The sequence below is a fragment of the Carica papaya genome, chromosome 6, assembly GCF_054855325.1.
Source record: "Carica papaya isolate Zhongbai chromosome 6, ASM5485532v1, whole genome shotgun sequence".
NCBI classification, from domain to species: domain Eukaryota; kingdom Viridiplantae; phylum Streptophyta; class Magnoliopsida; order Brassicales; family Caricaceae; genus Carica; species Carica papaya.
The window spans coordinates 11345627-11362615 of record NC_142314.1 but is presented as its reverse complement, the minus strand read 5'-3'; the positions used below and the strand labels follow the sequence as shown (position 1 = coordinate 11362615).

The 16989-nt window shown below is 34.1% G+C and overlaps 1 protein-coding gene across 3 annotated transcripts; it reads left to right on the top strand.

Annotated features, from left to right (window-relative positions):
* The first annotated feature begins 1185 nt into the window (after window positions 1-1185).
* LOC110807307 (pyrimidine d) lies at window positions 1186-15281 on the top strand. Of its 3 annotated transcripts, none has more exons than XM_088222120.1 (13): window positions 1186-1342; window positions 1625-1776; window positions 8186-8278; window positions 8595-8677; window positions 9983-10306; window positions 10539-10794; window positions 11047-11127; window positions 11226-11333; window positions 11421-11450; window positions 12971-13108; window positions 14062-14099; window positions 14222-14321; window positions 14818-15281. In XM_088222120.1, the coding sequence occupies exons 2-13, from the start codon at window positions 1642-1644 to the stop codon at window positions 14890-14892; spliced, it is 1461 nt and encodes a 486-aa protein (XP_088078246.1). In that variant the 5' UTR covers window positions 1186-1342; window positions 1625-1641; the 3' UTR covers window positions 14893-15281. The 3 variants fall into 3 exon arrangements, with proteins under 3 accessions (XP_088078246.1, XP_088078248.1, XP_088078247.1); XM_088222121.1 differs by having other exon boundaries at window positions 1194-1342; window positions 1636-1776; XM_088222122.1 differs by lacking the exon at window positions 8186-8278.
* Window positions 15282-16989: the final 1708 nt, after the last annotated feature.

Below are 16989 nucleotides of genomic sequence, written 5' to 3'. Positions count from 1 at the left end.
AGGTAAAAGCAACATTTTGATTGAAAAGAAAACTTATTGGTTTAAGGATATTAGAAAACTTATGTTAGATTCAAATCAAGTAAAACTTTTAGCTATTAAAGAAATATTCTTTATTATTGTTAATAGTCTAGTTGAAGGTGTTGGACTTTTTATGGTGGATAGTGTCTTTTGGGTTGCGGATGATACATTTTTATGGAAGATCAATTCACCTACCAATAAAATTTAGTTAAGAACACTGAAAAATATAAATTTTATGAAAAGATAAAAGTCAATAGTGTATAATATTATAGTAGATGAGTATGCAAAGATAAAAGTCAATATAGTTTTGAATTTATATATGTGGATATCATTATCTTATTTATTTTATTTCATCTCATCTTTTCAGCACAAAAATTTTATAAAAGATACTCGTTTTGTAACATCATGATGTTTATATGAATAAATTTTTACTAAAATTTTATTTATGCATTAAGTGCATTTTGGAAATAAAAGGAAATCCCATGTAAATTGCTCTTAATGTTGTTCTCTTCTCTCCCTTACTCTTGTTTTAATTACTTGTTTGAATTTATTTAAGTTGTATTACAATTTAATTTTGGTTAATTACATTATGACCTATAATGTTAATATCTGAAATGCATAACTGAAGTTAATATCAACATTTGCTAACTTATATCAATGACAGAAGCAACATATAGGTCAATTGTTAAAGCTTAAAAGTTGGGAGATTATCATAATATGCTTAAAATAGGAATAAATATAACAAACCTAATTCACCCTTCTCTTGGGTTACGTTGCCTATTCAAAACAAGAGATTTTGATTGAAAAATTGAATATATTAAATTAATAAACTATCATATTAACATAATATAAATGTATGATATATATTTAATTATTTAATATTCTTAATTAAATATATAATATAAAATTAAAAAATGTTAATATATTTAATTTTTTTTGTTTGTTTTAGAATCGAAAAACCGACTAATGCAACTTACATTTAACCAATTAAATCAAATACATCAAATAAACTTAACTAATTTCTAAATCCATTCGGTTTTTGTAGTTTTATCAATTCAAATTCAAACTCGATCCATCTTACAAGTTTATAGGAGCCCATTTAACTAGATGGAAAAGTGCCTTTTTTTAAGGCCCGGCCCATAGAACTTGATTTCTTTTTTTCCTTTTTCAATCTGACGAACTCTTTGCCGCTCTCTATTTCACTCTCCCAATTCTCTCCTTCACGATCAAACGCCGCCGGTTTCTTCTCTCTCCGTCGTCTAAAGTCTTTACCTCTCTCGCCGACTGGAGTGGCGTTCCGATCGTTCTGTCTTCCTTAATATCAGTAAGTCATTTGTTGTCTCTGAAATTTCTTATATACTTCAACGAGTTTTGCTCTTTTCTGGTCGAATTAGATATGTTTTCCTGTAAATTGCTTTTCTATTTTGTGTATCAAGTTTTCTTTGTGAAACTGCTGGCGAGGAAGTAGTACGACCCGCATAGAGAGCAGAAAACGCACTCTCTTTCTCGAGATTCTCTCTCTCTCTCTCTCTCTCTCTCTCTCTCTCTCTCTCTCTTTCTGTGCAATCTTCTGTTTAGTTAATAGCTTGGGGCATCTCTTTGTCAGCGTTTTTTCAGATCAATATGGCCGCGAGAGCATCAGCGAAATATTTCAGAGAATTTCTGTTCAGAAGGACAACTTCAAGTCCTCTTGGAGCTTCCAGACATTGCTCTTCTGCTGCTACACCAGCTCCCAAAGTTCCTCATTCTTCGAAGAAAGTAAGTTCTCTCTCTATATTACATTGTGACATATGCAAGTTCTTATTAATCCTTTGAACAACTAAAAATTCTGTTAAAGTACTCTTAACAACCAAAACGAGCTTCCTCTGTGCATCTGAATGCATCTTGTATTGGGTTTCACCTTTGTAGCATCAAGTCCTTTCTTTAGCATTCATGTTCCCATCATTCCTCATTGGAATTATCAAAGGGAACACTAAAGCTTTCGTTCCCTTCACTATCTCCCGGATTATCTTGATGGAGAAGAAAAAAGCACCCTTGCAATGCTTTGTTCTCCCAATGCTTTTGGATTTCTGGATAAACTATTGTGAGTAGAGGAGAGTTAGTGGACGTGATCAATTTTCTTATAGCACTTCTTTTCTTTACTCTCTGTATATACGCGTCATCCCCTATATGCCTTTTCCTTTTTCAAGAACAAAATAATTCACAAGGCACCAAGGGAGTGCCACCCATCTACCACTTCTATATAGGTGTTATCTATCTGTTTATTAAGGGAAGACAATTTCTGAGTCCATTTCTCTTGGCAAAACTTTGTTCCTGGGTTGAGCGAGCTAAGAAAATATAGCACTGTAGATAAACATCAAAGAAAGATGTAAGCAAGTGTAAAAGAGGAATGGAGTTAAGCACCTTGTGAACATTAGTTTTGTTCTCGGGTCAAAAGGAATCAAAATTAAGCAAGCTTAACGATAGCTTTCCATACAGTTCATGCCACAGCATTTATTTAACTTATGGTTTGATTCCAAGTATGGCAATTAAGGTAGGGAGAAGCAATGAGATAGGCATCTTGAGTTTAAAGTGACTTGAAAACTGCCTTTACTGCTAATATTTTCTTTTAAAGGAAAAGAGGCCTCTATTCTAGGTACATTATCAGCAGACTTTTGTTGTAATTCTTTCCTTCAGTAAGATTGTTATTTGAGGTTTAATAGATATGACTTCACAAAGATATGGGTTTTACTTTGTGGAAGCACTAGCAGATATTGATTGTTAACTTCTTGCTTTTAATATATTACTATTCTTTTGATTCTAAGGGGCTAGTAATTGTCGTATGGAGCCAGTATATGTGCATGCTACTGTTTGACTTACTGTTGTTGATTTTTGGCTTTCTTTATGTGGATGGGTATTTATTTTCTTCTCCTTTAAAAATGGGTGTTTTAATCGATTATCTTAGCAGCTTGATTTTATTATTTGCCTCATTGAGAGTCTAGATTGATTTTGATATGTTTACATCTGAAAGTCGTCTTTGGATATTTGCCTACAAAGACTATTACTTGGTGATGGTGGGAATACAAATGGTTCAATTCTTCCTATAATATTACTTTACATGTTGCTGCTTACCTGCTAGTCATGCCAATCCATCTAGCATTGATGGGATGGTTGCTGGTGTGCATGAATGTATATTGTCATTGAAAGGATTACAGTTTCCTAATTTATTTTCTTTCTGGTTTATTGTCTATAGTTCCATAATTTACATCGATTACATTTTGCATTCTGATGGCTTATATTTGCTGGCTTACAGCAATTACACTTTTAATTTCTAATAATTTTGTTTATCAGAAATCGCAAAAGTATGTGCAGATATTGTTGTTGTGATGGAGGAGCACCCTATGTGGGATGAATTTCTCCAACCTTGTACAAAGCTGGAGAAAAGAATAATCTCTTAATGCTTAAATATTGTTTTGGTTGCATTTTCTAGGCCTTTTTCTATCATGAGATTTTTGAATTGTGTTAGAAATAATTTCTATCCACGAGTTATATTGAAACTCTAGTGTCTCTAGTGGAAATTCATAAGGGTGAAACATTGTTATCTAATTCTGATTTTAAAGAATTTAATGGAGGAAATAATGCTTCTGCTTATCATTTCCATTCACCAAAGGTGTGTATATATACAATATAAATTCTAACAAACTCCTAACAAAATTATGGGGAGGAGGAAATAACAAAATTGGTTATTCTCTACCAATTTTGTGACTGTCACCGTTTACAGCAGAAAACAGAAAATGTATAGTTAATATACTTATTTTAAACAAAATGAAAATAACTAGAAAAATAAACCTAACTGATTTGGAATGTATTCCCTTATTTTCTACACTCCCCCTCAATCTAGTTTACATATATGTTTAGTAAATCTAGATTGGATATTATGTCATCAAAGTTTCTTTTAGGTATAGCTTTTGTTAGATTATCCGCAGTCTGTTGATTCTTGGAATGTGCATCAGAGTAATAGTTCCATCTTCCAATTTTTCATTGATAAAATGGCGGTCGATCTCACATATTTAGTTCTGTCATGGTGTACTGGGTTTTTGGCCATACTAATAGTTGATTGGTTGTCACACCATACTTTCATAAGTATATTGTTAAGGGTTTTTAATTCTTCAAGTATCCTCTTCAACCATTCACCTTCACAAATACCATGAGCAAGCGCTCTAAATTCATATTCTGCATTGTGCGAGACACAACTAACTGTTTCTTGCTTCTCCAGGTAATCAGGTTATCCCAAACATAGGTACAATATCCTGATGTAGATCTTCTGTCATCTGTAAACTCTGCCCAATCTGCATCAGTGTAAATTTCAACACCTCTTCTTTCTGTCTTCTGAAAGAACAATCCTTATCCTGTAGTCATTTTGAGATACCTTAGAATTCAATACACAGCTCTTATGTGATTTTTAGTTAGCTGATTCATGAACTGACTTACTGTACTCACTGCAAAACTGATGTCTAGTCTTGTATATGCTAAGTAGATAAGTTTCTCAACAAGTCTTTGGTATCTTCTTTTGTCAACCATTTTATCACTGATTCTGGATCCAAATTTGATAACTGAATCCATCAGGGTGTCAACGAGCTTGCTTCCTAGCATCCCAATCTCCTTTAGGAGATCCAAAACGTACTTTCGTTGAGATACTGAAATTCCCTTTTGGGATCTAGCCACTTCCATACGGAAGAAGTATTTCAGTACCCCAAGATCTTTTATTTCAAATTCTCTGGTCAGGAATTTTTTAAATTTCTGAATCTTCTCAAGGTGATTTCCTGTAAGAATGATATCATCAACATATACAATCAAAATAGTTTTCTTACCTGAGATGTAGTGTTTAACAAACAGTGTATGATCGGATTGACATTGTTCATATCTTTCATGTTTTACGGCTCTTGTGAGTCTATCAAATCATGCCATTGGAGATTGTTTTAGGCCATAGAGTGATTTCTTTAGTTTATACACTTTCTGATAATTATCTGTTAGTTCAAACACTGGTGGTATATCCATATACACTTTTTCTTCCCAATCGCCATTAAAGAATGCATTCTTTACATTTAGTTGATAAAGTGGCCAGTTAAGATTAGATGCAAGTGATAGAAGTACCCGAATAGTATTGTGCTTAGCAACCGGTGCAAACATCTTCAAATAGTCTACACCATATGATTGAGTATAGCCTTTGGCTACCAGGCAGGCCTTAAACCGATTCACAATCTCATCTGGGTTATATTTGGTTGTAAAGAGTCATTTGCACCCCACTTGACGCTTTCCTGGAGATAGATCAGTTAGCTCCCATGTCTCATTCTTTTCAAGTGTCTTGATCTCATTTAAGACAACTATCTTCCATTTTGGAATTTTCAAAGTCTCATGTATTGTTCTGGGCTCTGGTGAGCTACTGTCTATCCTGCACACAAAAGCATGATGTTCCAAGAACAATTTGTCCAATGAAATATAGTCCTGTATAGGATGTTTGGTGCATGTCCGGGTACCCTTTCTCAAAGCAATAGGAATATCAGAATCAAGAGTTGGTACAGAGATTACATTACCTGCATCAGGAGTGGATTCATGGCAGTGCTTGGATGATTTAGGTGTTTTTCCTTTGTTTCTTCTCGTATAGATACGTAACTCACTCATTGCAGGTAATGTGTTTTCTGTAACTGGTTTTGGTTCTAAGTTTCTTTTGTGAGGTTTCAGGTTTAGGTTCCAAGAAAGATTTGTCTGGTGGTGGATTTTGTGGGTACAGAGGAGTTACACTCACATCCCACAACTGATATTCTTGAGTGAATGTGTCTCCCCTTGAATATTAATAGTGGGATAAAATGGTTGGTTCTCAAAAAATGCGACGTCCATTGTATTATAAAAACGGCGGGATTCCAGAACTAGACATTTGTATTTTTTTTTATTTACAGAGTACCCAACAAAGATACACTTTATTCCTCTTGGGTCTAATTTTCCACGAAAATGTTTATGAACATAGACGTATGCTGAACAACCAAAAACTTTAAGTGAGAAAGTGTTTAAGATGTGTGAATCGGGAAAGGCATTTGAGAGGATAGTGTAGGGTGATTGAAACTGTAAAATATGAGAAGACATCCGATTAATCAAATAGGTAGCTGAAAGAACAGTCTCTCCCAAAGAAATTTTGGGACATGGATGGTGAACATGAGTGATCTAGCAACCTTAAGGATATGTCTATTTTTCCTTTCGGATATGTCATTTTGCTGTGGAGTATGGACACAGGAGCTTTGATGAATAATGTCATGTTCAGTAAACTATTTTTCAATGGTAGTTTCAAAATATTCAGAAGTATTGTCGGATTTTAACACTTGGATGATAGCATGAAATTAAGTTCGAATCATTGTATGAAATTTTTTAAACAAAGATCTCACTTCAGATTTTTCTTTCATGAGAATTACTCAAGTGATTCTTGTATGATCATCAATAAAAGATACAAACCACCTAGTTCCAGAAATGTTGAAAACCTAGAAGGGTCCCATACATACTGTGAATTAATGCAAAGGTTTTGAGAGTTTTCATGGCAAGCTAGGAAATGAATTTCGAGTATGTTTAGAAAATTGACATACTTCACACTATAACGAAACTGTATCTGTTTCTTTAAATAGAAATGGGAACATCTTTTCAAGTACATGAAATTTGGATGTCTTATTCTATAGTGCCACAACATAATATCATGGTCATTATTTGCGGAAATAGAAACAGAGTTTGCACATACTGTATTGTGAGCTTGTCTTTTAGAAGCATTGACTTGAAGCAAATATAATCCTGAGCTCATCCTAGCACTGCCAATCATCTTCCCCTAGTCCAAGTCCCGAAAATTACATATATTATAAACAAATTTTGCAGCACATTTCAAATCTTCACATAGTTTGCTGATTGATAATTACAGTCCAAATTTGGAACATGGAGAACTGAATAGAGAGTCAAGTTTGGAGATAAATTCACGGAACCCATTCCAGCCACTTTTGAGAGAGAACCATCTGCAATTCTGATTGAAAAATCTTTTTTACATCTTCTGTAATTTTGAAACATTGAGACATCTCCAATCATATGGTCAGATGTTCCAGAGTCTACTACTCACACCTGCCATTTTTCTGAAAAAACAGATAAGCCAAGAATATTACCTTTGTGTGCCACAGAGGCACTGACCGGGTAAGATTTCTTGGATAGAATACGTTGGAGGGCTTCCAACTGCTCAGGGGTAAATGGGTCTTTTTTCACTGCATCAGGGGGCTTTTCAACAACGTGATTCCCTTGATGCTTGCTAGAGCTCTCTGCCTTCGACATCTTCCACTCACCCGAAGATGGTTTCCAATCGCTTGGTTTGTTGCGAAGTTTCCAGCAACAATCCCGAGTGTGCCCTACCTTCCTACAGTGATCGCACTAGGGCCTCGTCTTCTTTGTTCGACTGTCAACAGTTCGGATCGTGAGTGCTGAAGCATTTTCAGTCGGGTGAGTTTGGTCAATCTCTCCCATCATGATCTTCTGATGGCTCTCCTCGCGTCGAACCTCAAAAAAAGATTCCCGAAGGCTCGACAATGGCTTGGTGCTCAGTACGCGTCCCCAAATCTCATCGAGATTCTTGTTCAGCCCTAGCAAAAATTTAAAAGTTCGCTTCTCTTCAACGAAAGCTTTGAAGCTTTTCGCGTCATCAGGACAGCTCCAACGATGCTCCTCAAAGACATCCATCTGCTGCCAATTACGGGTTAGGAGATTATAATACTGAGTGATGCTCAACTCACCTTGCCGAAGATCATGGAGTGTCGATTCGATTTCGAAAATAGCCGAGTTGTTCTCCTTGTTGGAGTAGAATTCCTGAGCTGCCTTCCAGATTTCGTAGGTAGTTTCGTAGAGAAGGAAATTATCTTTGAGTTCAGGAGTCATCGAGATGATAAGTTAGGACATGACCATGCTGTCTTCAATCTCCCAAACTTGCGCATTTGAGTCGGGCGCTGGAGGAGGCACGAGCTCGCCAATGAGGTACCTATAATGCCATTTTCCGCAGATGAATAAGTGGACAGACAACGACCATTGAAGGTAGTTGCTGCCATCGAGTTTGTGTCCTGTGATACAAGACGATGACATCTCACTCACAGCTCTGGTGGTTGCTTTGTGGTGATAGGAACTAGAGGAAACCTCTAGTGGAGAAGACAGAAGCTTACCCGTGGCCATTGGAGATGTTGGCTCAGCAGGGATCTCTTTTCTTTTGGATCAGGTAAGCTCTGATACCATAAAAAATTTAATGGAGGAAATAATACTTCTGCTTATCATTTCCATTCACCAAAGGTGTGTATATATACAGCCTAAATTCTAACAAACTCCTAACAAAATTATGGGGGATGAGGAAATAACAAAATTGATTATTCTCTACCAACTTTGTGACTGTCACCGTTTACAGCAGAAAACAGAAAATATATAGCTAATATACTTATTTTAAACAAAATGAAAATAGCTAGAAAAATAAACCTAACTGATTTGGAATTTATTCCCTTATTTTCTACAGATTTATGTTTGGCTGTTTTAACCTGCAGGCACGGTTATTGACTGGAGCCACAATTGGCCTAGTTATAGCTGGAGGAGCTTATGTGAGTACTGTAGATGAAGCAACTTTCTGGTAAGTGAATGTGCATAAAAGATAACGATTTGCTCTCTCTAGTTTGCTTTTCTTTTTCGTGGAAGGGGGTTGGCCGGATGATCATGTTATAATCATCTGAAATTTCTGTTAAAAGAATTCCTTATCCCAGAAACTTATCTGTCAGTGCAACTTGAAAGTTAAAAGTTGAAGGTTTTATGAATATTCTTGTTTGTTTCTCCATTTTTGGGATATATGGGTAGTTTAAGTAAACGTAAATATAAGTATTTTGCTGCTGTTTCTTCATCTCCATTTCCCCATCTTTCTTACGTTTTGAATCCAAAAAACTGAACAGGAAAGGATGAAAGTTTTCTTATGGATTAGTAGATAATCTCTGCTGCTAAAGGAAATTGCTAAATTTATGTTCCCTTTTCAATATTCTAGTATGATATTCAAGCTTATGGTATGTGACAACTTAAAGGAAGCATTAATATGGAATTAAACCATGCTCAGATTTGTGATTTTTGCCTGTCATTTTGTTTTCTTTTGAAAAGTGGCTGAGGAAGTTTGAGATTTGTTATCATCCTCTCACAAGGTGACTAGCATTAACTGATAGTGAAGGACTAAAATATTCATTGTGAAACAAACCCGATGTCCTTGTATTTAAGCTTTAAATGGGGTTAATGGACTCCCTTTTAGATTAATTATGAATTTCCTTGATATAGCATTTTGTCAATCATTGATTTCATATGGAAAGACCCTAAAATTGTTCTTTGAGTGCCTACAACATAATAAGGTGGACTAACTAAGAATAAGAAATAAAGTTAGGGTACTAGTTGGATACAATCCTCATTGTCTTTATAACATTCTAGAGGAGGTTATTTTCTCAAAATGCTTCCTATCTTCCTATTATGGTCATTGACCTTAGTGTACAATCTGTGGATGAACAGGATCCAGAACAGATATTTAACTATCTTTTGAGCTCCTATGGTTACTAATATGGTTTTACAGAATTCTTGCATTTCATGCTGGAAGAAATTATAACTCAATAACAATTGATTTTAAATGTTTGCTATACCAGCCCATTTTGTACATCTATGTCTATGGGAATAAGGTTTTCCTTGTTATGGTGACATGAATTCCTTCTTCTGTAAAACTCCTAGGTAATTTTCAATATCCATGATGGACGGCCTACTTGTCAATTTAATGAATTTGCCGTGCAGTGCAGATAACTTCTATGAAAAACACACATAACTTTCAAGAATCAGCTCCATTTTTAAGATTATTGTCTGTTACTTCGATGATTTATCTTCTAGTAACCAACTTATGTTGACTCCCTTTTGGCAGTGGCTGGCTATTCTCAGCAACAAAACTTGTAAATCCCTTCTTTGCACTTCTAGATGCTGAGGTTGCTCATAGACTAGCTGTCTCAGCTGCTGCTCGCGGTTGGGTCCCGAGAGAGAAGAGGCCTGATCCAACAATCTTGGGACTGGATGTTTGGGGAAGAAAATTTTCCAACCCTATAGGTTTGGCTGCTGGCTTTGATAAAAATGCTGAGGCTGTAGAAGGCTTACTTGGACTTGGTTTTGGCTTTGTTGAGGTTGGCTCTGTAACTCCTGTTCCACAAGAGGGTAACCCGAAACCGCGCATCTTCAGATTGCGTCAAGAGGGGTGAGTTTTTTTTTTTTTTTTTTTGAATATAAGAGGGGTGAGTAAATAATTTATCTTACTCTCGGTTGAAGTAAGAAGTAACTCATTTTTTGGCTTGAGGATATCAGCAAGAAACTTACCGAAGGTGCTTGGAACTTTTAAGGTTTCAAATATTTGATTGCGTGAAAGTTGTATTATATCCGTTTTCTGGAATTTAAAAATATTCTGATATGTTTAAAATGACTTGAACCAGTGCTATCATCAACCGGTGTGGGTTTAACAGCGAAGGAATTGTTGTTGTGGCAAGGCGATTGGGTGCCCAGCATGGTAAAAGGAAATTGGATGAGACTTCAAGCACTTCACCCTCTTCCACTGATGAAGTCAAACATGGAGGCAAAGCTGGTCCTGGCATTCTTGGTGTCAACCTGGGAAAGAATAAGACAAGTGAAGATGCTGCTGCAGACTATGTACAGGGAGTTCATAGCTTGTCTCAGTATGCTGATTACTTGGTAGAGATTTTTCTTTTTTAATCATTACGAAAATTTCTTCATGCTCTTCTTGATGCAAATTATCCAGTAAGAAACTGGTGGTATAACTTTTTCATGTAAAGAACATAATTGCTATATTTTCTTCATAAGCTCAAGCGATTGTTTTCTATACTTACAGAAAACTTTTGTTAGCATTCATCTGTCTGCAATTATTTTTTTGTTTTAGTTTTCAGATTCTTTAGAACTAACTTCTTTATGCACTCTTTTGTTTAGGTAATTAACGTTTCATCACCTAACACTCCTGGCTTGCGTATGCTTCAAGGAAGGAAACAATTGAAGGATCTTGTTAAGAAGGTAAGAAATTCTAGGCTTGAACGTACTTCTTGCTCTGATGTGACTTTTCACTGATCTGATGTGGAAGTTCACTATTATGAGTTTGTCTTTTCATTAAGGTTCAAGCTGCTCGTGATGAGATGCAATGGGGTGAGGAGGGTCCTCCTCCATTGTTGGTAAAAATTGCTCCAGATTTGTCGAAAGAAGACCTGGATGATATAGCAGCAGTATGTTGTACTTTTATTTATTACAAATTCTTTCCTTAAAAATATGGGAAGTTATTTATTTCTTATGGTTTCACATCTGTGTTGTAGGTTGCTCTTGCACTCCGCTTGGATGGATTGGTATTTACTTCCTAGTAGAAGCTTTTGAATATTTCTTGCTTCGACAAACTTCATTAGAAGCTTTATCTTCAGTCATTTGGTGCTTTCCATTACAGTTTTTCATAATTATTCTGTCATTAGATGATCCCAGCATTTTGCCTTACCATAACTTAGAATTAAGTCTTAAAGTGTCTTTCACTTGAATCAGAATTATTATTTTTTTCTTGGCGCATTTATATTTTTTTTATGTTGAACTTAAAAATGTAATATGATTTTCAATTCAAAATAGAGACAGATAAACTTCTATCTCACTCACATTTGTTTTTGAATTAAAAAAAATGACAATTTATAAATAAGACATCGAGGAGCTGCTGCCCATAAACAAAAGCTTTACAAACAAGTTCATATTGGTTTGCCAATACCCTACCATTTCAGTGGTGGAGATAAATAAGTTTATTAAAGAAAATAAGTTATATTTATGAGACACTAAATGGCTATAGAAAGTTGGGTTTCATTGGAGTTGTGGGCTTGGTGATGTATTCGGACTGGTGTTTATCGAAATAACTCTTGACTGTCATTTCATGGCTATCTTTCGGTTGTTTGGAAAAGAGGAATCAGAGAGCTTTTGAGGAATTGAGTTCCTCCGTTTTGTAAAATTAGACATTATACTGTTTTTTATTTAAATATTATTCTTTTTCCTTGAGGAGGATTTAGAGACTTGATAGACATTTTGACTAACTTGTAACCCATTTATTTGTTAAAAAAAGACTTGTAAACCGTTATTTATATATGGTAATATCCCTTGGTGCCCTGATCTATGGTGTATAGTCTTATGGGTATTAACTGGGTGATAGTGGGTAGCGTTAGAGCTGACTGTGGGCTTGGGGTGGATTTGTAAAAATTCAAAAATTGTTAAGATTATTCTTCTTACAATGTTTTGGGTAATTTGCAAAGAGAGAAAAAATAGAGCGTTTGAGGTGTGTGTCAGTGATATGGCCAGTATTAGGTACAGGTGGATTAATGTTTTTAGGACTCTTATACTAGTTTATGACATTTATGGGTGGGATGATTTTGGAAAGGTTATTGGTGGCGTATACTATATACACATTCTTTTTAATCTCAAAAAGTATGCCTTTGTGCCTTGTTTACAGTATGTTTCTTTTTCATCTAAATTTTTTGCCAACAAGATAATATTAACAACATTACATGGAAATCATGAAGTTAATTTATTAAATGGGAATCATGAAGTTAATTTGTTAAGCTGTTATTTCTACCTTAGTTGTTCTTCAATAGCATTATCTAATGAAAATTTTGTTCAGGTATGATAGGCATTAAATTGTGTAGAAAAACAATATTTGATGCTGTTCTGCTTTTTCCTTTGGTGAATAGTAAATTGATGCTGGTTCTACATGTTAGTATCAATCTTTACTTCATTGATTGATGAGCCAGAATGTTCTATACTTAACTATATATGGACCATTGCTATGTGAATACCGTCTACATGCACTTATATCAGTTGTTTATCTTGGCTTTCACACTAGATCATATCAAATACAACCATTTCTAGACCAGATTCTGTAAGCAAAAACCCAGTTGCTGCAGAATCTGGTGGCTTAAGTGGGAAACCTCTATTTAATCTGTCCACCAGTATCTTGAAGGAGATGTACATTCTGACAAGGGTAAGATGCCTTTCTCTATAATATTGCAGAGTTTTTTTTCTCTTGCCTTATCCTTCAAAATAGACATGGATTGTTATTAAATTAAATGTGCCTTAAATGGACCCCAGAACTCTGTATTATATCTAAGTCTTCAAAAGTTTTTTTTTTTTTTTGAGATAACTAGTCTTCAAAAGTTTATCTCATTTTTCGAACTTCCTTTACACTTAGAACATTAGAAGGTAGCATCTTATTTAAAATTCCAAATCAACTATTTGTTATGTAATATTAGGCACTATTTCTTTTGTAATAAATGAAGAACCAAATACCTCTGAGAAGAGTATGAACAACTAGACAAATGGTAGGATATGCTTAATAAAACTTGTGGAAGTAGGAAATGTGAAAAGACTTGGTCTGCAGACACCCGCAACAGCAAATCACTTTTGTCTCTAGCTAACCACTTTTAGGAGGATAAAGTTCTCCTGTGAAATGCTCGAGCATGACTAAGAATGATTTATGATACTTCGCATGATCTGGATTACCATTGGAACTCCACTTCTGGTAGTTACGGGAAAAAATTGGACACCCAATTTAAAGAACTAGGAGTTTTAGTCGGGGGCATTAGGTTGTGAATTGCCCTAGGTTATAGGATGAACAACTGAACCGTTTCTAGTAGTCAGTTGCATAAGAATGCGGATGATAATCCAGCCGCCCAGAACTGGATCCATCCTCATCAGCTTAAACTGCTCCCATATTTTTGCAGAAGTCCATTTATGAACACATAAGCTACCATATAATTCCTAATTTTTGTTCTTAATACCTCATTGCCTTTGAAACTTGTACAATCCGTTTAAACTCTTTGCTGCCATGCCAGGGAAAGAGCGCTCTTTTATTGGCATATTCACTTTTTAGTATCTAATAGTCTATGTGACATCTTTAGAAGCTTGACTAGTGTGTATTGAATTCATCTTTACCAGGGGAGAATCCCACTAATAGGCTGTGGCGGTGTTAGCAGGTGCAGTATGGTGACCAATTAATTATTATGATTTTCTTGGTCATCTATTGATCATAAAGATAATAACCATTCTTTTCTCCTTCTCTCTACTCTGTGGTTTGTATTTTATGTCTTTGGTTCAGTGGTGAGGATGCGTATAAGAAACTAAGAGCTGGAGCAACTCTTGTTCAGCTTTACACTGGATTTGCATATGAAGGGCCAGCCTCGATTCCGAGGATAAAGGTATTGTTTTCTAATTATGCTAATACTTATTACTTTAAGGAATATATAATTTTTCGTCTTTGTATTTACTTCCTTTGAAAAGATTAACTTATTATTGCCTATATAAGATGCACCAAGAAATAGCATTTAGGCATAGGTAATTCCCAACTGTTATACTGTTTGGATTTAAAAGGAGTGGCATTTTATTAATTATTCTGACCAAACTTTTTGTCATGGATCCTCTTTTCATAGCCTTGCAAAGTTGGACTTCATTAAACTTTTAAATTATTTGGAAGTGGAGTAATTATGTGACATCCTAATGTCACATAAAAAACACGTGCATGTTGAGCTTTATTTAAAGAGTTAGTAACTCATGTTTTATAGCTTTAGTTTTAGCTTTTGAGGGATAGTGTTTGGCCTTAAGGAAGCATCAAGAATTTGAATGATAGAGATCGTAATATTCTAGTTTCTTGTCAGGGTAGCTGAGTAAGTTTTGTGATGTGTTTTCTTCACACAGGCCGAGTTAGCTGAATGCTTGAAAAGGGATGGTTTTAAATCCGTTCAAGAAGCAGTTGGTGCTGATTTCAGATAGTAAATTCCTGCCACGGGATTCTGAAAATTAAGTTTTTCTTTTTCTTTTTTTTTTTTCTCAAAAATTATTCTTATAGAGGAAGTTTCCTCTGGCTTTCTTTTGTTCTGTTTCTTCCTTCCTAGAGTTCTACATGTGCCCACCCCCCGGCTCAACCTAGGTGAGATGGTTTTGTTGTAAAATATTTTATAGTGTAATCTATTAATCGGAATGGTGGGGAAATTTTTGGTTACAATATTTAGTCAGAACAGTTTTAGCAAATTTTTCATATGTAATGTGGAATCAATATCTGAACGGGAATTATCGACTGTGTTCGTGATGGACTGGAGGAGACATTGGTAGCTAAAATTAGAATAATACAATAATATCATTTAGCCTTGGTTCTTGGTTCAGTCCCAGTTCGCCTTGGTTATTGTTTTGGCAACCATAACTCTTTTTATATGAAATGTTTAATCAAGAACATGGCAGACTATTTTGTTATTATTTCTTCTCTTCAAAATTTTCAAGTTAGTTTCTCGAAATGTTACTGTATGATGGATATATTAGTTATTAATACTTCTACATTTAAAAAAAATAATAGTTATTAATACTTCAAAATTCGAATTCAAATCTAAATAAACACTGATATGAGCTATGATACTGCAAAGAAAGATGATGAAAGATAAGCTATAATCCCCATGTATAACTTGGTTTTTTTTTCTTGAAATAAAAAAAAAACTTATGAGCATTTATATGATTTATTTCTTAACTTTATTTATGGTTATACACTTATAGACTATTTTGTATATAATAATGTACCATCACATTTTATTGTTATTGGTAATTTATGAATGCTTATAAAGTCTACTGAACTCAGTATGTTACCCAGTAGCAAAAAAGAAGTTTTCTAACCAAAATTGAAATTTCTCTCGTAGTTGAGTCTTTTCAACATTAAAAGAGCAACTGTATATATTGATTTCCACGTTGCGGAAGAGCTCGGCAGCATATATGGCAAAGAGAGTAAATGTCAGAACTAAAATAGTTATAAATAAATTAGTTTAATAGAAATTTCTGATAATTATCAGAATGTGAGATTAAAGAGGTAAAAAGGAAGAGTAATTTTTTTGTTTACCAGCACTGTTTTTTTTTTCTTTTTTGAAAATAAAAAAATTTACCTTCAAAATGAGAAAAAAAGAAAGAGCTGTCTTGTCTTCTGCAAATTTTGAGATTCCGACAAGCCAGAAAACGACGTACCCAAAGACCGTTTACAGCGTGCTTTATGCGAGATCGAATATTTTTATTCTCCAAAATACCCTTTCATTTATTTTTTGATAACTACTTGACCATCGCTGACTTTTTCAACTCTCTGACTTTCTACTTCAATTTTTTTTATTTTTTTTTATATATAATTTTACTCTTGGGTCTTTGGAGGATAAAAGAGTGCTTGAAAATCCTCTCTAAAAAGCATGCTTAATTTTAGAGAATAAATATATATATTTTTAAATTATATAAGGTTTTAGTCTTGATTTTAGAGAATAAATATATAAATTTTTTATTTTAAAAATAATAAAATATTATTTTATTTCTTTAATTCAAGTTACGTCTTAATTTAATTCTGAATTGACCAAGATTATTTGATCAATTCGATTTTAATTAATTTGAATCTGTTGTGTTAGTTTTTTAGGTTTTTAAAAATTTTTAACTTAATGATCACCGTATCACCTTTTTAAAAAAAAAAAATTATTTTTCTTATCTTTGAATTTGTTTTTTTTTTTTTTCTCAATAATTGAATCAGTACGATTTCATCTAAAAAGTAAAAACATGTTTTGCTGTCATATCCAACCCATGCTTCTGACATGATTCCAATGTTTCTTTAGATATCATAATTTATTTTTCTTATATATCTAGTAGAATAATTATACCTATTTTATTTCTTAATGTAATAATATATGTGTGTGTTGATCAAGCTAGAATGTTTTGGTGGTGAAATCAAATAAAATCTAAAGTACAAATAATGCTCATTATAATTAAAATTATCAATTTCATATTTATTGTAATTAATTAATAAAATTTAAAACTATTTATAACATTTAATTTTAAAAAAAAAAAAATTAATGGGAT

Bases quoted from the DNA above. Each gene is read 5' to 3' on its own strand.
- LOC110807307 (XM_088222120.1), top strand. From the start codon at position 1,642: ATGGCCGCGAGAGCATCAGCGAAATATTTCAGAGAATTTCTGTTCAGA. The intron at 11,334-11,420 runs GTATGTTGTACT...TCTGTGTTGTAG, and splicing joins ACCTGGATGATATAGCAGCA to GTTGCTCTTGCACTCCGCTT. The intron at 14,100-14,221 runs GTGCAGTATGGT...TCTTTGGTTCAG, and splicing joins GGCTGTGGCGGTGTTAGCAG to TGGTGAGGATGCGTATAAGA.